This window comes from Zootoca vivipara, chromosome Z1 (assembly GCF_965207765.1).
Source record: "Zootoca vivipara chromosome Z1, rZooViv2.hap1.1, whole genome shotgun sequence".
In the NCBI taxonomy this organism is placed as follows: domain Eukaryota; kingdom Metazoa; phylum Chordata; class Lepidosauria; order Squamata; family Lacertidae; genus Zootoca; species Zootoca vivipara.
The window spans coordinates 40,369,923-40,390,562 of NC_142583.1; the positions used below are offsets into that span (position 1 = coordinate 40,369,923).

General features: G+C 46.0%; 1 protein-coding gene across 1 annotated transcript in view; it reads left to right on the forward strand.

Annotated features, from left to right (window-relative positions):
• The first annotated feature begins 6,199 nt into the window (after positions 1-6,199).
• MAML3 (mastermind like transcriptional coactivator 3) overlaps positions 6,200-20,640 on the forward strand; it is a 290,816-nt gene continuing 276,375 nt past the window's right edge. The window contains exon 1 of the mRNA XM_035114166.3: positions 6,200-8,967. Within this exon, the coding sequence (XP_034970057.3) occupies positions 8,509-8,967 (459 nt within the window). The 5' untranslated portion in view covers positions 6,200-8,508. The remainder of the gene's footprint in view (positions 8,968-20,640) is intronic.

Below are 20,640 nucleotides of genomic sequence, written 5' to 3' on the forward strand. Positions count from 1 at the left end.
GCAAACTCATTCTCCAAGTGTGGGCCCTTATATAGCCAAAAAACCACCACCTATGTAGAAGAGGAGGATACCTGCAACCTTGGAGGAACCCTAAAGTTTTCAAAAGCACTGAAACATTGGGGGGGGGGATCTAGCCCAATGAAGACAGGTAGGTGTGGACTCCTGATTGACTGGTGTGGGGCAGGAGGTGTGATGGAAAACCAAGGAAGGGGGAAGAGTAGAATGGTATATCCTGAAAAAGGATATGACTGGTTGACTGGAAACCTGAACAGAAGGACTTCATATTGCAGTGTTTTGTTGCAGGCCCCAAATATATATAATAACTCTCAGTTTGATGTGCAGAGCAATCTGGCCAGGGAGCAAAAAGACCAAGGTAGAAAGTGTGAGTGTGGTGGTTAAATCCATATATGTACTGTAGTGCTTTCATTCTGGGGGGATGCAGGGGTACGCATACCCCTAAACATTTTGTGAGTTTGGCTTCACTGAGGGGCAGTATTTCAATATGAGTAGGAAAATGAGATTACAGGTAGGTAGCCGTGTTGGTCTGACGCAGTCAAAATAAAAATTAAAAATCCTTCCAGTAGCACCTTAGAGACCAACTAAGTTTGTCATAGGTATGAGCTTTTGTGTGTGCATGCACACGAAAGCTCATACCTATGACAAACTTAGTTGGTCTCTAAGGTGCTACTGGGATGATTTATTTTTATTTAGGAAAATGAGAGTACCCCTAAACTTTTTTTAAGGAAAAAAAGCACTACATATATGAATATGCTTGGGGTGATTAGGAACAAACTGGGATCTGAATTTCCAAATAACACAAACTAAACAACCTTGGTATTATGAAAGTAGCTAATACAGACAATTATAAACAAACAAAATATGAAATCACCTGTCTCAGTAAAATGAAATGAAATATGACCAGATGTGTTTTGACCCTAGGGTCTTCCTAAATGGTCTATTTCCCTCTCCCCCAAATACCGGTAGATAGATATGATGCCAAAAGCAGCTACACCAAATGCACTACTAATAATACCTTAATCTGGCCATAAAGTGCAGTGTATGCATATTTTTCATCCAAAACTGGCATTGAGAATCCACAAGCTGCCCTTCCAGTTGGAACGTGTGTCTAAAATGAGCCCAATTATTGAGTAATCAAAAGGTATTATTCCCATTGTGACTCAATGGGACCCTGCTCTGGAAGGTGAACCAGTGGATCCTTGACCAGACCAGCTCTCACCCACCACACCATGCCCCATTGGGGGCCCCCTCTGCCAGTGGTAGGATTGCCAGCACGGAACGTTCTCTGGCTGCAGCAGAGACTTCAGCCATGGCAGAGGCCCACTCCAATAGGCAGAGGCCAGAGACTGTCCACTGATTCTGAACCCACTCCAGCAGGATGGATTGGGGTTAGGTTTGTGACCTAATACAGGAAAGTAGTCACTGCTGGCTGGGATAAATCACAACAGTCTTTGGTCTCTTTTTAATGATGATTCTGTATTTTGAAGTGCAGTTTCTGTGGGAAATAATATGGAGGAAAATTAATACTTTTTAAATAATGTTGCCATTGCTAAAGAAGGTCAAGTCTTTTCCAAGCATTAGACGGGGGTTTCAAAGCTTGTGCTTTGTCTGTCTGCAGTTCTTGTTGTTGTTGTTTAGTCGTTTAGTCGTGTCCGACTCTTCGTGACCCCATGGACCATAGCACGCCAGGCACTCCTGTCTTGCACTGCCTCCCGCAGTTTGGTCAAACTCATGTTCGTAGCTTCGAGAACACTGTCCAACCATCTTGTCCTCTGTCGTCCCTTTCTCCTAGTGCCCTCAATCTTTCCCAACATCAGGGTCTTTTCCAAGGATTCTTCTCTTCTCATGAGGTGGCCAAAGTATTGGAGCCTCAGCTTCACGATCTGTCCTTCCAGGGAGCACTCAGGGCTGATTTCCTTAAGAATGGATAGGTTTGATCTTCTAGCAGTCCATGGGACTCTCAAGAGTCTCCTCCAGCACCATAATTCAAAAGCATCAATTCTTCGGCGATCAGCCTTCTTTATGGTCCAGCTCTCACTACCATACATCACTACTGGGAAAACCATAGCTTTAACTATACGGACCTTTGTAGGCAAGGTGATGTCTCTGCTTTTTAAGATGCTGTCTAGGTTTGTCATTGCTTTTCTCCCAAGAAGCAGGCGTCTTTTAATTTCGTGACTGCTGTCACCATCTGCAGTGATCAAGGAGCCCAAGAAAGTAAAATCTCTCACTGCCTCCATTTCTTCCCCTTCTATTTGCCAGGAGGTGATGGGACCAGTGGCCATGATCTTGGTTTTTTTGATGTTGAGCTTCAGACCATATTTTGCGCTCTCCTCTTTCACCCTCATTAAAAGGTTCTTTAATTCCTCCTCGCTTTCTGCCATCAAGGTTGTGTCATCTGCATATCTGAGGTTGTTGATATTTCTTCCGGCAATCTTAATTCCGGCTTGGGATTCATCTAGTCCAGCCTTTCGCATGATGAATTCTGCATATAAGTTAAATAAGCAGGGAGACAATATACAACCTTGTCGTACTCCTTTCCCAATTTTGAACCAATCAGTTGTTCCATATCCAGTTCTAACTGTAGCTTCTTGTCCCACATAGAGATTTCTCAGGAGACAGATGAGGTGATCAGGCACTCCCATTTCTTTAAGAACTTGCCATAGTTTGCTGTGGTCGACACAGTCAAAGGCTTTTGCATAGTCAATGAAGCAGAAGTAGATGTTTTTCTGGAACTCTCTAGCTTTCTCCATAATCCAGCGCATGTTTGCTATTTGGTCTCTGGTTCCTCTGCCCTTTCGAAATCCAGCTTGCACTTCTGGGAGTTCTCGGTCCACATACTGCCTAAGCCTGCCTTGTAGAATTTTAAGCATAACCTTGCTAGCGTGTGAAATGAGCGCAATTGTGCGGTAGTTAGAGCATTCTTTGGCACTGCCCTTCTTTGGAATTGGGATGTAGACTGATCTTTTCCAATCCTCTGGCCATTGCTGAGTTTTCCAAACTTGCTGGCATATTGGGTGTAGCACCTTAACAGCATCATCTTTTATAATTTTAAATAGTTCAGCTGGAATATCATCACTTCCACTGGCCTTGTTATTAGCAATGCTTTCTAAGGCCCATTTGACTTCACTCTCCAAGATGTCTGGCTCAAGGTCAGCAACCACACTACCTGGGGTGTATGAGACCTCCATATCTTTCTGGTATAATTCCTCTGTGTATTCTTGCCACCTCTTCTTGATGTCTTCTGCTTCTGTTAGGTCCTTACCACTTTTGTCCTTGATTATGGTAATCTTTGTACGAAATGTTCCTTTCATATCTCCAATTTTCTTGAACAGATCTCTGGTTTTCCCCATTCTATTGTTTTCCTCTATTTCTTTGCATTGCTCATTTAAGAAGACCCTCTTGTCTCTCCTTGCTGTTTTTTGGAAATCTGCATTCAGTTTCCTGTATCTTTCCCTATCTCCCTTGCATTTTGCTTGCCTCCTCTCCTCCGCTATTTGTAAGGCCTCATTGGATAGCCATTTTGCTTTCTTGCATTTCCTTTTCCTTGGGATGGTTTTCGTTGCTGGCTCCTGTATAATGTTACGAGCCTCCATCCATAGTTCTTCAGGCACTCTGTCCACCAAATCTAAATCCTTAAACCTGTTCCTCACTTCCACTGTGTATTCATAAGGGATTTGATTCAGATTGTATCTTACTGGCCCAGTGGTTTTTCCTACTTTCTTCAGTTTAAGCTGGAATTTTGCTATAAGAAGCTGATGATCTGAGTTACAGTCAGCTCCAGGTCTTGTTTTTGCTGACTGTATAGAGCTTCTCCATCTTTGGCTGCAGAGAATATAATCAATCTGATTTCGATGCTGCCCATTTGGTGATATCCATGTGTAGAGTCGTCTCTTGTGTTGTTGGAAGAGAGTGTTTGTGATGACCAGCTTGTTCTCTTGACAGAACTCTATGAGCCTTTGCCCTGCTTCATTTTGAACTCCAAGGCCAAACTTGCCAGTTGTTCCTTTTATCTCTTGATTCCCTACTTTAGCATTCCAATCCCCTGTAATGAGAAGAACATCCTTCTTTGGTGTCATTTCTAGAAGTTGTTGTAGGTCTTCATAGAATTGGTCAATTTCACTTTCTTCAGCACCGGTAGTTGGTGCATAAACTTGGATTACTGTGATGTTAAAAGGTCTGCCTTGGATTCGTATCGAGATCATTCTGTCATTTTTGAGATTGCATCCCATTACAGCTTTTGCCACTCTTTTGTTGACTATGAGGGCCACTCCATTTCTGCTACAGGATTCTTGCCCACAGTAGTAGATATGATAGTCACCCGAACTGAATTCGCCCATTCCCTTCCATTTTAGTTCACTGATGCCCAGGATGTCGATATTTATTCTTGTCATCTCATTTTTGACCACATCCAGCTTACCTCCACTCATGGTTCTTACATTCCAGGTTCCTATGCAATATTTTTCTTTACAGCATCGGACTTTCCTTTCGCTTCCAGGCATATCCGCAACTGAGCGTCCTTTCGGCTTTGGCCCAGCCGCTTCATCAGCTCTGAATCTACTTGTACTTGTCCTCCGCTCTTCCTCAGTAGCATGTTGGACGCCTTCCGACCTTAGGGGCTCATCTTCCAGCGTCATAACTTTTATATGCCTGTTGTCTTTGTCCATGGAGTTTTCTTGGCAGGGATACTGGAGTGGCTTGCCAGTTCCTTCTCCAGGTGGATCACGTTTAGTCAAAACTCTCCACTATGACCTGTCCATCTTGGGTGGCCCTGCATGGCATAGCTCATAGCTTCTCTGAGTTATTCAAGCCCCTTCGCCACGACAAGGCATTGATCCATGAAGGGATCAAGTCTGCAGTTCTAGAAATGCTAAAACTGTTTCAATAATTGGATAATATGAGAACAAAATAATATTCACTTTCAGCTACATTCTGGATTTGGGGCTTTTGTTCTTCAACACTAAATGAATCTACGTTGTTCGTTTTAAAATGGTTTGGAGCATTGTTCTAGCCATGCAGTTGAAAACGGAAGAGTCCTTCCTTCCAGATTTATTTCCTCTCTCTCTTCCGAGGAGCTCAGGATGTCGTAGGTGTTTTGCCCCATTTAATCCTCACAACAACCAAGAGAGCCATTTGCAGGGATTTGCACCTAGGTTTCCCTAGGCCTAGTTTGACCCTCTAACCACCATGCCACACTGGATCCACTAAGTATTCTCTCACCCAGCATGCTCAGATCAGTATTTTAAGTCTTGCTCCACACCATCCCCCCCCCAATGAATATGAGGCAGGGCCTTTTCAGTGGTGGCTCACTTCTAGCCTAGGGAGGCCTGTTTGGCTTACATCACTGTCTAGTTTTTACTGTCCGTTGAAAACAAGTGTGTTTAGAAGGACTTTTGGGGATTGGCTAACCCTACAGGTAGAATGCACTCCCTAGGCTGTGTTTTTGCATGTGGTTTTCAGTTTTTATTGTATTTCCTTATGTGCATGCATACACATACACATACTTCTTGTTATGAGTCAAACATTATTATTTTTTAAAAGAAAGGTGGGATATAGATATTATAATTAATAAATACAATTTGGATTATTAAGTAACAGAAAAAAATATATTTGTACATCTTACTCTGGTGTAGTCCAACTAACATACAGTTTTTGATCGCCACAGGGTTAAGCAGATGGTGTGCTGGAGCCAAAGCATGTCTACTCATAAGTAAGTGCCACAGAGTTAAATAAGAATCATTCCCTAGTGCCTGTTTAAGATGACAGCCTTAAGGCACCTGAAACCTTCCCCTGGATTGCAACTACTATTGAGTGCAATGTTATCATGTTGTATTTTAATGTGTCTGCCTATGAATGGGCTAAATACCCTGCTTCCTCAGTTATTTTCATCATGGCAATTCTCAGCAGTTCTGCATGGAAATACCCACTATTCTCTTGGAAAAAATGTTGAGCCTCACATTGTTTTCTTGTTAAAAATAGAAAGTTCTGGCCTGTTTTTGGATGCTGCCCATCAGCCCTTGTTTGAATCATTCTCATTTTGCAGTCTTTTAAGTAACCAATAAATACGAGTGGAAAAGGTGAATGAGAGACATATTTTGTGTTTTGCCTCCTAAAGAGCTGTGCAGCACTGGGTACTTCAGTCAGTTTCTAGTACATAAAGCGAACAGTGCACCAGTTTTTCTTAACTACTTTTAATTAGCGGTCCAACCAGTGAACAGTCAAACACCACCCAACTTCATGCACTGTGTTTGTTACCTATAGTCATTCTTGCGAGATTAGGGAGCACTTTAATTCTCTTTTTGCTCTGATTTAGATTGTAAATTCCCTTGCATAGTTGATGGATCTCACTCTTGCTCTCTCCCCTTTTAAAGGTGTTACAAGGCAGTAAAGTACCTTGGGCTTGTCACTCCATGGCTCCACACTATTCATTTAACACACACCTCCACTTGCAAAGAACCATGGGAACTATAGTTTGTTAAGGGTGCTGGGAATTGTAGCACTGTCATAGGTAAACTTAACCTGCCTCACAAAAGTGTTCTGTGGCCAGAAATGGGAGGAGACAGACTGTGTTCAACACCCTTGGGCTCCTTGGAAGAAAAAGTGGGGTAATAGATAGATAGATTAGATAGAATAGTATGCCTATCGATGTAACGATAATAGCAAGTTCCTGTAACTCAGTAGATGATACTGTGTCCAGCACCTACAATCTATCCAGGGCTGGGATTGTTTTAAATTCAGCTTGTAAATAAGTTTAGTTGGAAACAAATTAATGAGATTTACTCTCCAGTGGGCGAGTCAAGGACTGTGCTTCTCCCGCATTCCCCACCCCCAAAAAAACCCCACCCCTCGGATATTTGAATTTCGGGTAGAGGGAGGTTTATCAGGGTTAATTTTAACACCAGCCTCTTTTCTTCCCCTTGACTTTTCCACATGGTAAACGTCAGGCAAGGAGTTAGCAAGCTGCCGCCGTACTCTTGCTGTGGTCATCATCACGCACTGGTTCTATATACCATGCAATATGTAACAATTTAGGCCAGCATGATACAGAGCTTCAGCTCGCGCCGAAAAAGGAAACCGGACACACAGGGCAGGCGTATTACACACACACACACACACACACACACACACACACACACACACACCACGCGACCAGGTCAAAAGTTGACTGCCTGCCTCTCCAGCTTCCCCCTCGGATCGCTCTCGCTCGGTCCTGGCAGTCCCTGATTTTCCGCCCAAGGTAACAAGTAGCGTGGCTAGGAGCCGGAGGGGGAATTAGGCGGGGAATCGCCGTGTCCGTTCCTGCTGGCGAAAGGTCCGGGCCGGATTTTGCACCTTGTCCCCGGGTCTGCCTCACGGCCTGGAGGAGCTGGAGCGGCTGCTGCTGCTGCTCTGTTTATTGAGCGCTCTTGTCCTGGTATCACTCCGCTGGCATGGAGGAGGAGGAGGAGGTGGAGGAGGACAGCACTTGATCATTGTGATGGTGGCAGGAGGAGAAGCAGCAAGCAGAGCAGAGCAGAGCAGAGCAGTCTGCGTGTGTAGCAGCTCGGCGTTACGTTCTGCAAATACTTCAGCGAGCTACTTTTGCAGATCGCCCCGGATTGTTCACGTGTTGACTTCCCCCCAGCTGGAGGATTTGCTTTTGCTGGTTTTTCCCCCCTTTTCCTTTTTAGGTTCCTGTTGAAAAATACAACTGAGCAGCCAAAGTACTTTTGAGAACACGGTGCGGCATAAACACCCAAACTTTTTTCTTTCCCCCTATTCCCCGGGAGAGAAAACACAATTAAGAAAGCGGCGCTGCCTTGTCGCCCAGTGGCGCGGGGTGCGATGTTGGGGTGCCTGTGTGCGCGTTGTCTGCCCGGTGTGTATGTCCGTAGGTGTCTTGTGCGCGTGTGTGTTGTGTGTGTGTAGAAGTGTTGAGCGTGGAGAGAGATTCCTGTCTGTTTTGCACGCATGTGGGTGCGTGTCTCTCTCTTCCTCCGCTTTCATACATGGGGGAGACCAAGAAGGTTTTCGGTCCGGGATTTGTTTTGGAAATGATGGATTATTTCAAAGGTGGACTGATCTGATCTTCCCTCCCTGGAGTTTGCCACCGAACAAGCTACCGATCAGTTTGCTGGGATTCCTCCTGTGGTTGTTGATTGTGTCTGGCGATAACCTCGCAGCACCGCCTTCTGGGTCTCGGCTTTTAACATTTTCTTTAGGCAATTTCTTTCTTTTTTGAGGGGGGCGGCCGGGCGGCGGGGGGAAGCTTTCTTCCTGCCGGAGAGGATCGACAAGGAAGGGAGAGAGGCTTTAAAAAAATTTTTGGGGGTATTTTGTTTTAAACCAAACAACCCCAAAACATTTCGCTGGGGTTCTGCTGCCTCCTTCACCCATGGTCCGTTAAAGAGTATCTTCCCCCGGAGGACCCCGGTGTTTGTGCCTGGCGTGTGGCGCCCGCTTCTCAAAGGGGGGAAAAGTTCTTCCAAAATAGTGTGCGCGGAGAAGAGGATGGGGGATTTTGCAACCCCCGCCTCTACCGCGAACGGCGGCAGCCTTTGCCTCAACAATAACCTGAGCAGCAGCCTCGGCGGGGCCGGGATCGGCGTGAACAACGCTCCCCACGGCCCTCCTCCCGGTAACAGCGCTACTCATAGCGGCGGCGGCGGCACTAACGGGAGCAGCGGCGTTCCCAAGCACAGCACCGTGGTGGAGAGGCTGAGGCAGCGCATCGAGGGCTGCAGGAGGCACCACGTCAACTGCGAGAACAGGTACCAGCAAGCCCAGGCCGAGCAGCTGGAGCTGGAGCGAAGGGACACGGTGAGCCTCTATCAGAGGACCCTGGAGCAAAGGGCCAAGAAATCGGGGGCCGGAGGCGGCGGCAGCAAGCAGCAGCAGCACCCAAGCAGCAAGCAGCAACAAGATGCCGAGTGTGCCACGGCCGAGCAGAGGAACCACACGCTGATCATGGTAAGGGGGCGGGCGAGAGGGGGCTGGAGGGCGGCTGCGGAGCACTTGTGGGCTGGCGCTTTCTCATTTGGAGTTCTCCCTTCTCGCCGGAGCGGATGTAGGAGGTTGGGGAGGAGGGTGGGGGAAGAGAGAGAAAGCGAGGGATGCTTGGCTGAAGCCAGGGAATGGGCGGAGAGAGGAAACTTTGGTCCTATAACTAATATGGGAATCCAGGAAGCAAAATGGACTATTTGAAGAGGAGTTGTCGAAGCCTCTGCATTGGTGGGGGTGGCTAAGCTGCGCGCACACGCTCTCTCTTTCTCTCTCTCTTGCTTGCCACTTGAATCGATCACTCAGGTAATGATTCTTCACCTGCCGGCGTCACACACACACACTTCCCCCAGTCGCTCATAGATATCATTGCGTCTACCACGGCCGCAAAACAATGAAACAAATGAATTGTGCATTTGGCTGTTTCACGTGCCATTGGAAGAGCGGCGTAGAAACGCACACAGGAGAACCGACGCGCTTGGAGGGTCCCCCCTTGTTGTGTAGGCAGTTGTCTAGTAGCGCTGGGTAGACCGGAGGAAAGCACGTGCGTGTGCCTGCGCGTGTATATCTCTCCGGCCAGCGTGGGTGCGTGTCTGCAAGGATGTTCGCTGCCTCTTTAAATCCAGCGGAGGGGGGTTGTGGGCTGGCTTTGCGGAGCGGGAGTGACAGCCCTCGGGAGGAAAAGTTGGGCAGGTTCCTCCTCGGCTGGCGGCGTTGCGTGAGTGTGCGCGGCGTGCAGCGAACCAATCAAGTGTCTCCAAACTCGCCCCAGCCACTCAGCGGCCGCCTGGGCTGCATTTCTTTCTTGCCTTTTTTTCTTTTCGTAATTCTAAAGTTTCCTTGGCCTTTTAAGAGGCTTAGAAGAGAACAGCAAAGGGGCGGGAGCTAACCTGCCGGTGGCGTAAGAACTACTAGTAGGAAGTGGCGTTTCACACTCACTCAGATGGTTAAAAGAAATTAAACAAGAACTCGTCAGGTCACAGATCTTGTCTTAAAACAAAATAGCCAGTACTGTACGTGTCCCTATTAAAAGCGCCCCTCCCCTTGAAAATCGCCCGGGAAGGATCGTCCGCCGTGAGCTGCTCTGATCAAATCGATTAGGAAATCCCTTTCCCACACCCATTCTACCTTCCCGATTACCCTCCGACAGCTTTAGTTAAGGGAGCGGAGAAGCGGCCAGGGTGTTTTGTTTTGTTTTGAACAGATCTGTTGTCAATCCCTGCTTCCAGCGTACCTGGTTTCCAGTAGGTGTAGCCGAGTAAAGCTAATAGAGTTTGTGGAGAGCTGTGAAATATTCTGCCTTTGGTGGCGCAGTGATTGTGTCGATGGAAGTTGCTTGCCGAAATCCAGGCAGATGGTCTCAGGGGCAGCTGGAGGGCAGGGCGAGGGCATTCCTTTTTAAATTATTATTTTACTTGGGCTGCTGTCGTTCTTCCGGATTTGTTTGCTTATTTTGTTGCAGCAGCTCTCCTAAACCAGGATTGCGGCTCTAAGACTTTTCTACTGCGCCCTAGTCAATCAATTACTAAAATATGTTGTTCTTTTTAAAAATAATCAGTATATATAGTGTGTATATTAAAAGAAAGCTCCCTCTCAATCCCCTCTCAGTCTCAAACTGGAACGATTTTACGCATGTGTGTTCAAAAATAAGTCCAACTGCACTCAGTGGGATTTACTCCCAGGTAAACGCGTTTCGGACTGAGCTGTGACTCTCCCCCCCCCCTTTTAAGTGATTGCCTACTTTCGAGTAAACATGAACAAGGTCACACGGCGAATGTTTGCCCAAGTAAGACGTGGAGCTTAGATTTAGGCAACCGCTCGCAAGGTTCAGTTTTTATAAAGGCATGCTGCTCTAGCTGAGCTAGAGAAGCGGCTGCAAGGTCCCTATGCCTTCCTTCCTGCTGCCCTATGGCCGCCCTAAGCTAGGAGCGAGCCGGAACCCCACCCCACCCCGCCGCCGCCGCCCAGCTTTTCGGCAAGCCACCCCACCAGCTGGCGTCTGCCTGACAAAGCCGCCCTCCCCTCCCCCGGCTGGAAGTTGGGTGGCAGGCCTGGAGGGCGCGGCCTGACGGCGGGGTCGCAGTGGCAGCCCAAGAGGAGCTGGGGCGAGCGGTGGAGGCTGGGGGGGGCGGGGGGAGGGAGAGAAAGGAATGGGCGCGGACTTTGCTGGAGAAAGCCGCCGGCGGCTCCTCCCCTGTCGAGAGAGGGACCATTTGTTGATGTGGGACTCTTCCCTCCCCCCCCGGCGTCCGTGTGTGTGTGTGTGTGTGCGCGCGCGCCTCCTCAGTTCACCGGGGCCGCCTCGGCCCCTCCCACCGGCGCGCCAAAGGCCGGCTCAGCCGCGACCCGCAGGCGGAGTCCGGTACACCTTCTTCTCCCCCGCCTGCCGCGGCGCTTTGTCTGCTCTATCGAGCGCTCAGCCGTGGGGGGCGGGGAAGAGCTTAAACGCAGCCCAAAGTGCGCCCTCCTGGAAGCTATCGCTGCTGCGCGGCGTGCCGCCTTCCTCCTCAGGCGTGGAGAAACCACCACTCCCTCCCTCCCTCCGAGGGGGGGGGGAAGGAAGCTGCTGCCGCCGCCTCCCTGCTTTTACAGGGAAAAGGCAGCCGGAGAGGGAACGCCCCTTGTTGGAGACAGCGGGACATTTCTCCAGTGCAGCCGGGAGGAGGGGGGGGGTTGAGATAGGCAGATAAGGCGCTCAGCCTCACCACACAGGCATAACTGCCGCCCCCCCCCCGCGCTGCCGCCGCCTTCGTCCCGCCCGACTTGGAGCGCGAGCCGGTCTGTGGACACACACACACACACACACAACACACAGGCAGGCAGAAAGCCGAGAGACGATCGAGAGACGAAGCACAAAGGGAGGCACCTGACTCGCAAACAGGAAGCCGAAGAGGCGCTGTTCGGCTGCCCGTCTGCTTGGCCCTTCCCGGCCCTCTAATAGGATTTGGGTTCAGTCCTCAAGCTGTTTCACGCTCTTTGCTCCCTAATGGAGCTTGCGCTTGCGACACAGTGGCGCACTCGGAGGACTTGGCCAGGCAGTTCATGCAAGCAAACAAACAAAAGCCGCCTTTGCATTCCAACCCCCCCTCCCCCCCCTTTTTAGCTGCGGTACTGACTCACTAGTGAAACAATAGTTTCCTTCTCTCTAGCTTGCAGATGGGATTTGAGAAAGGCTTGTAGTTGGAGAATCTCCTTGCCATGGGCAGAAGAAGGTGGGGTTTGTTTGTTTTTTAATGTGCTGGACAGGTCTAGATTTCTCCCCTGGAATAGCTGTTTCCCACCAGTAATAATAATAATAAAGTGGATGTTGTAACATCTGTTTTGATAAGAAACCACTGATTTCCCTCGATATGACCTGTATTAACACCCCAATAATTCGATCATATTCTTCACTTGACAGTTAATAAACCTTGCTTTGCTTTTGGGGTCCAAAATAGCTTTTTTAAAAAAGTTTTGGATTTGTTGCAGTTACAGGTAAGTAGCAAAATCCAGGAAATATTAGCTTATAGCACATCCTATAATAATAATGATAATGATTTATTTAAAGCTGCAGTCCTATACATACACACTTGGAAGTAGTATCTATTGGACTCATTGGGTCTTGCGTTTGAATATACATGGATAGGATGGCAGTGAGTATCTTTGAAACTCTCCTGGTTAAAATTACTTGTAGTATGAAATCCACAGCTAGGGATATTTGCATTTGGCTTCCAGTATCATTGGAGCATGCAAGGTCAGTGTGTGCTTTGCTGTTTAAAAAATTAGAATGCAGTGTTATTTACAGCCATTTTAAATAAGGGAGAGAGTTTCATCAATAATATGCTTATAGAGAAAGGGTTTCACCAGCAATATACCGGTAGTTACGATTTGTAGAAAGATTAAGAACGAATTGTGGTTTTTCAACAGTGTGTAAGGGAGCTCCCTAAAGAAGAGAAGGAAGTTGCCAGGAAAGGTGTGAAGCTTTTTGCAGTATCTTTGAATCCAGTTTGTGAGACTTCATAATGAGAACTGTGTCCTCCTTCCAATCAGTGAAACATGAGCTGTGGTGAATACAGTCCTCCCCAATTGTTGTACTGACTGACAAGTGCTGGGGGAAATGTGAGGTGTTGGTGGTGCTCTGTCTTCAGAGAACACTGCGGCCCCACGTGTCTGATCCCTCTTTCCCCCCAACCCTCAATAGAGAGAACAATAAGTTGCCTTTACTGAGCTGTGTTTTGTTTGTTTGTTTAATCTGTGGAGGCCTAAACTGTCCTTCTACACTTCCTGTTTCTCAACACTCCATAGTGTGTGCTTTACTGAACAGCTGATCATCTTTTTATAAATAGACGTTTTCCTCAAAGGCATACATCTCAAACTTAAAAGTTGATGGTCTCTCATAGAAAGTCAGTACAGCCTCATTTCCACACCCAGGGACCTGCATGCTCCATGCATGCTCAGTGCATCTTGGCAAGCCTAATCTTCTATATAATGGATGGGGATCTGTGCCATTCCAGATGCCAATCCTTGGTCTAACTGGGTGTACCTGAGGCTTCCAACAGCCAAAAGGAGTCTAGGCATATGGTGATGGATTTGCTTTTCCTGGGGGCAGCTGCATTTATTGTTATTTAATATTTATTCATTAAATTTGTCAGGGCAACCCAAAGTGACTTGCAACTGTGCCATTCCATACTTTCCTTCAATTTACAAGATCTCCACCAGGAATGGTAATTTGGAGAGGGGGGTGGGAAACTTTCTCAGGCTTCCAGAGGGAAGCTGATTTCTCACCTTCCCAGTTAGTTTGTGCTCACACCCACCTTTAGCAGCATGAAGAAAGAACACATTTTTCAATGTGTATGTTCTACTGACAGTTTAATTTTATGCCACTAATTTTGGAATAAACATCATCAGATGTTTATCGCTTTCTATTGTCATATTTACTGTGCAGTGCATCCCTTTGACACATCTTGTTTGTAAGGTGGAGACAGAAATAATGCATAGGATTGAACTGAAAGTCACTTGACAGCAGAAACTGCATGTCTACTTGGAAGTAAATTCCCATGTGTTCGAAGGGGCTAGCTCTCAAGTCCTTGTGTGTGCGCTTTTGTCTCAATTGAAGCTAGGCCAATGGTGCATCTTATTAAAGACCCTTCCCTCCCAAAAATAACCACAGGTAAAAATGCAAAATACCATTATAGAATAACCTACCTCAGAGAAGGTTATAACCATTTAATCCCAGTTTTGTGAGATTTGGGTATAAGCACTTGATAGGTAAATCTTTCATTTTTTTATTAATACGGTAATAACATCACCAAACATTTTCTTCATTTGGCTATAGCAGCGAATAATGAAGTTAGGAAACACAATAAGAATTGTACAATAAAAACATGCATTTCCTTATTAAGTACAGTATTATCCATTTTCCAGCCTAGTCATTGTGAAAGCGAGTTTTAATTTCTCTGTTACATAACTAGAAGTGTTTTAATACTGTGCTAGTTAGGTTTCTTTAAAAGTTATTGATGGAAAACTTGCAATTCCTCCACAATGTTCCTTTGCTTATCATCAGACTAGTTCCAAGAAACATCTACTCATTCCCATTCTTAGCTAATCTGCTTTCTCACTTCCTACTGTGCTTAGCAAATGTGCTTCAGTATTAGAAACCATCTTCAAAATTATTTAATGTTGTTAAGCCATGCCTGTGTGATGGCCTATTATAGTTCTGCTCTTCTGTACTGGTTTGTAATTTGTCAAATTTAAAAGACTTTTCCTGTAACTGTATCCTTGACATCTTATTCTGACAGCCTCATCATATGCCTGTTTACTCAGAAGTAACTCCTGCTGAGAGTCAAGGGGGATGTGGTTATCCGCGAGTTCCGCCTCACATCTGGTGTATGTATATATGTAGGAACAAGGGGTAGGTGCAGATTTAACTGCAAAGTGTTGCATGGGAATCCCTCTTTCTGTCTGCCTTACTTTTCCACAGCTGGGCCCTGATACCACCTTTCAGTACCAGAAATAAGCCCAGCAAGGTGAAAGCAAAGTGTTCTGGGAGGGAGTCTGCAGAAGTTAAGCCACAAATACTGTAGGGGGAAACTTCTGCACTACTCCTCTTTTGTTGCCAAAATTGAACCTCACTGTTTGGTTACATTAGTACAGCAAATATGAATTTGAACTAATGGCTTAGGAAGATGGACTCGCTGGCTCTCAGGGTCCCTTCCAACTCTGCAGTTTGACTCCATACTCTTGCATCTAGTTTGATCCTGAGTTTTGTGGCTCTTTCTTTCAGGTCACTGTACATAGGATTGTTGCCTTTGAACCAGATGCAATACACATTTACTCAGAAGTAATTGTGCAGAAGATTGTAGCCTTTGGCGTGAATGTATCCTTTGCACCATCCTTTGGTGGTGTTTCTGCTTGATAGTGAGAAGCACTGTGCTGAAGCAACACTTTTGGATTCCTGATATGTTTTATAAGAGGCTAGAATTAGCTATGGAGTCTTCATTGGAAGTACTTCCAGCAGCATTTATGCTTCCGAAAGAAGGTGGGTTTTTGCCTGCAGGAATATGCAGAGAAAGGGAGGATGGGATGAAGGAAAAACTAGACACAAGGATGAGGCTAAAGTCATTGTAAAAGGCAACTGGGGGCCAATGTAGAGGCAGAGAAGGATGATGTGTTGAGAAAGAGAGATTATTTTAGCAGGAATATTCTGAGTTGACTGAAGAGGTGAGAGAGAACAGGAAGGAAGGCCAGAGTGGCAGTGGTCCAAGGAAAAAATAACTAGGGCATGAACAGTTTAGCAGTAGATGCAGATTTGGCCAATTTTGATGAAAAATCAGTGGTTGGAGTTGGCAGTAAAAACAGAGAGGGAAATGAAGAGCCAGCAGTGGGCCTAGTTAGTTTTATGCTTAGAAGGCAAAATAGAGACACTTACGGTAGCTATATCTAATCAATAGGAGGCATGGGTGTCTGCAGAAATAATTCGGGGGGAGGGGCAGAGAGATCCATGACTTTTAACTACAGGTATTTGACTTTCCTCTGAACTCCACACACTATTACGTGGTGCTGAAGAGCAGCAACAAGAAACAATAGTGATTTACTATAGTGTATGGGATTATATATTTTTGAAGTAAGTTCTAACAAATTGCTCTATTTGTCCGTTGAACAATAACAGAGTAAGGCACCAGAAAGACATAGAGCTATAATTTGTCCATTGAACAACAATACTTTTAAGACTCTGAAAAACAAATTAAAAACCCCTAAGGCTGAATTTTTCACCTTTTACACAGAATCTCACTTGGCTGTGATGAGTGCCAGATATAAGATCTGAAAGTAGCCAGGCTGCTGCTGCTCCTCCTCCTCCTCCTCCTCCTCCTCCTCCTCCTCCTCCTCCTCTTCTTCTTCTTCTTCTTCTTCTTCTTCTTCTTCTTCTTCTTCTTCTTCTTCTTCTTCTTCTTCTTCTTGTTAATGTCTGTCCACATGTAACATAAAGGAAAATATACTACAGAGTGGATCACTATTGAAACAAAAATGGGGGACTCTGAGGCTCTTGGCCAAAACAGTCAATAACTACTTCTATCAATTTCTCCTTGGGATGGGCCCTCAGCATTGCTCTCTGGATGCTCAACAAACAAGCCAGACAATTGCTTTTCATGCATTGTTGAATTTAGCCATGCCTGTGCAAAGTGCTGAAGGATTGTTCAGCTGGGCATGGGAGGGAAAGTGCTGTCAGGAGAGCCATTTTAATAGCAGGGAACCATTTGGTGTGGTCCAGCAGTTCAGCAAGGTTCTCGGTAAAGTAATAAGTAAATCCAGGTAGGAAATGTAGATGGACCGCCAATAGTTCTCTTCTGTGGATTGGTTGGGATGATTGGCATGGTTTTGACTGTGAGTCCTGGAAAACCTGTACCCTGCCTTTTAGGCTTTTCCTAGCTGGCCTGGGAGGGTGGGGCCCTGACTGACTCCAGCTACAATAGCTGAGACTGCTGAACAGAATCTTGAACTGGAGTATTGTTTAGGGGGGCTGTCGGGGGGGGAGCTGTTAACAGCATCTTTGTATCTATATTTTGGATCTTATAATTTATGTGGCAATTTTTCAGTTTGTGTACTTTTTATTGTTTATCACTACTTTTGCTTTGTTTGTGGTTATGTAATTTTTTATACTCTGTAAGCCACCTTGAGCATTGTTTTAACTTTGGAAAGGTGGCATTCAAATAAAACGATTGATTGAGTTTTCTGTTACATGGTTTGTCTAGCTGTTTTAAATTTCAAATCCATTTCACCTTCCAGTTTCTTGCACTTTTCTACTATTATTGTGCTCGTTAGGTTTCCTGTGTTATTATGTTATTCCTAGCAACTCTCATTTTCATTGCATCTAACTTCACAAACTGCAGAACTTGTTCATCTGGTTCTAGCATCAAATAATATTTGCATATAATCACAAGTCAAAATTATTATTATTTATTAAATTTGTATACCACCCTTCAACTGAATATCACTAGGCATTGGGTTGGCTAGAGTTCTTTGAGAGTGTCAACAAGCATGGTCCAGTTCACAAAGGGTACTCAGACTTTCAAAAAGCTTTTGAGCAGGTACTTCATCAAAGATTCCTGAGAAAGCTTAGCAGTCATGGAATAAGAGGAGATGTTCTCTTGTCAATCAGAATTGTTAAGTAGCGGGAAGCAGAGTAGGAATGAATGGACTGTTCTTTTAATAGAGAGGTGCAGAAAGTGATCCACATTCGGGTCTGTGCTTTTTTACTTCTTCATAAACAATCTAGAGTTAGAGGTGAACAGTGAGGTGGCAAAGTTTGCTGAAAATACTAAATAGTTCAGCATCATTAAAACAAAAAGGGATTGTGAAGAGCGGCAAATGATATCTCCAAACTGAGTGAATGGGCAGTAAAATTGCAAATGCAATTCAAACATCACAGCCTTTTATGAGTGCTTTAAACTGTAAAAGTGCTACTCAGAATTTTGGAAGTGGATGGTGCAGCTATTGTAGGACTGGATTGGGTTATGTTTCCCTAGGGAATGAGAACTGGAAATGAATATAGTTCAGTTCCAGAGAAATACACACTTATATATATTTATTCAGTAATCACACAATATTAGGTGGCTTGATCAAAGCATATACGGTAGATGTCAATGGGGAAAGATTCTATTTGAGTTACATTGACTTAGTTCAGATGTACTGGCAAACTTTGTTCTCCTGAGAGCCTTGGTGAGCCTCAGTGTGCTGTGTTTTTCATGTGCCAGGAGAAGAGATTGGAAGCCCGCCCTTCTAATTCGTGGTAAATCATAGTTTGCCCTTTTCATCAAATCTGGCAAACATTGACTTGTCGTATACTAGAAGCTAACACTTCTAATTCCTTCTCCTTGTGTGCAAGTGTGTGGGTTGCACTGGCCTGCTCTTATAACGATATAACAACTCTGGAATGTTGTTATATATGAATTACGCCATGGTGTTGCTTGTATCTCAGAGTGGGGTGCTCAAGGAACATAAGTGATTGCAATACGTGTGAAAGGGATTTTATCTCTATGGTCTCAACACTGACTTGTGAATGATGACAATTCCAGCTGAATTTTGTGTGTGAGAGAGATGCTTGTCTCCCCCAATTTTTCAGACATATGCCAGCAAATATTGTGGCAAATTAGTATATAGAATAATGATTTTCAACATGCATTGATGTTTTCAGATGTTCAGGGATTGGGTTTTTTTCCTGGAACTGTCAACATAAACATGTCAGGCTAATACTGTACTGTACTTTATTAATTTTTACATTTCTAACCTACCTTTCCTCCAAGAAACTCAAGATGACATACATGGTTCTCCCTCCACTGCATTTAATTTAATAATAATAATAATAATAATAGTGGTTACAGGTAGGTAGCCGTGTTGGTCTGGATCGAAGTGAAATAAAAAAATTCCTTCAGTAGCACCTTAAAGACCAACTAAGTTTTTATTTTGGTATGAGCTTTCGTGTGCATGCACACTTCTTCAGATGATGATAATAATAATAATAATAATAATAATAATAATACCGTGTTTCTCATATTTTAAGGCATCCCTACAAAATAAGGCATGGCACGATTTTCTGAAGCCTAAAAAATATAAGGCATCCCCCAAAAATAAGACATGCTGGACCCGGCATGAACCAGCAAAGGCAGCAGCCCGCTGGGCTGGGGTTTGCCTTCCTTGTGAGTCTGTTCTTTTACCTCTTGGCGTCGCTATCACTCACTCACGTCAGTCTCTCTTTCTCCTCCTCTCCTCCGCTTTGCGTCGGAGATCTAGGCTTCAGGGGCTTCTCCTCCAGCCGCGCTGCAGGCTATTGTTTCGCCCTGGTTCACCCCAGGGCTTTTAGGGGGTCGCTTAGCCTCGCGTTGCCCCTAGACCCCTTAGGCAGCAGCTTCGTGCACGGAGCTTTTCTCAGAGCTCCCGCAGAGCGCGTCCGATGCGAGCGCGAGGAAACCGGAAGTCGGCTCCCGCGCGCTTTGCCGAGCTCCAACGGAGCGGGAACCAGCGAAGGCAGCAGCCCGCTGCCGGCTTGGAGCTCGGCAAAGCGCGCGCTGCTGCCTTTGCCGGCTCGAGCTCCAAGCCGGCGGCGGGCTGTGCTTTTGCTGGTTCCCACTAAGTCGGGGCTCAGCAAAGCGTGTGCTGCTGCCTTTGCTGAACCCCGACAGAGCAGGACTGAGCGGGAACCAGCAAAGGCAGCAGCCCGCCGCCGGTTCCCGCTCCGTTGGAGCTCGGCAAAGCACGCGGGAGCCGACTTCCGGTTTCCTCGCGCTCGCATCGGACGCGCTCTGCGGGAGCTCTGAGAAAAGCTCCGTGCACGAAGCTGCTGCCTAAGAGGTCTAGGGGCAACGCGAGGCTAAGCGACCCCCTAAAAGCCCTGGGGTGAACCAGGGCGAAACAATAGCCTGCAGCGCGGCTGGAGGAGAAGCCCCTGAAGCCTAGATCTCCGACGCAAAGTGGGAGGAGAGAGAGGAGGAGAAAGAGAGACTGACGTGAGTGAGTGATAGCGACGCCAAGAGGTAAAAGAACAGACTCACAAGGAAGGCAAACCCCAGCCCAGCGGGCTGCTGCCTTTGCTGGTTCCCGCTCAGTCGGGGCTCGGCAAAAAATAAGGCACCCCCGAAAATAAGCCATAGGCTTATTTTCTTGAGTTAAAATTAATATAAGACATGTCTTAAAATATGAGAAACACGGTAATAATAATTAATAATAATAATCTGGGTGGCTTACAACAGAAAAATGAAATAAAATAATCTATTAAACATTTAAAAGCCTCCCTAAACAGGGCTGCCTTCAGATGTCTTCTAAAAATCTGGTAGCTGTTTTTTTCTTTGACATCTGATGGGAGGGCGTTCCACAGGGCAGGCGCCACCACCGAGAAGGCCCTCTGCCTGGTTCCCTGCAACTTGGCTTCTCGCAATGAGGGAACCACCAGAAGGCCCTTGGTACTGGACCTCAGTGTCCGGGCAGAACGATGGGGGTGGAGACGCTGCTTCCGGTATACTGGACCGAGGCCATTTAGGGCTTTAAAGGTCAGCACCAACACTTCGAACTGTGCTCGGAAACGTACTGGGAGCCATTGTAGATCTTTCAAGACTTTCAAGATCTTTTCATAGTACTGTGAGGGAGGTTAGGCTAGGAGATGGTTGATTGCCT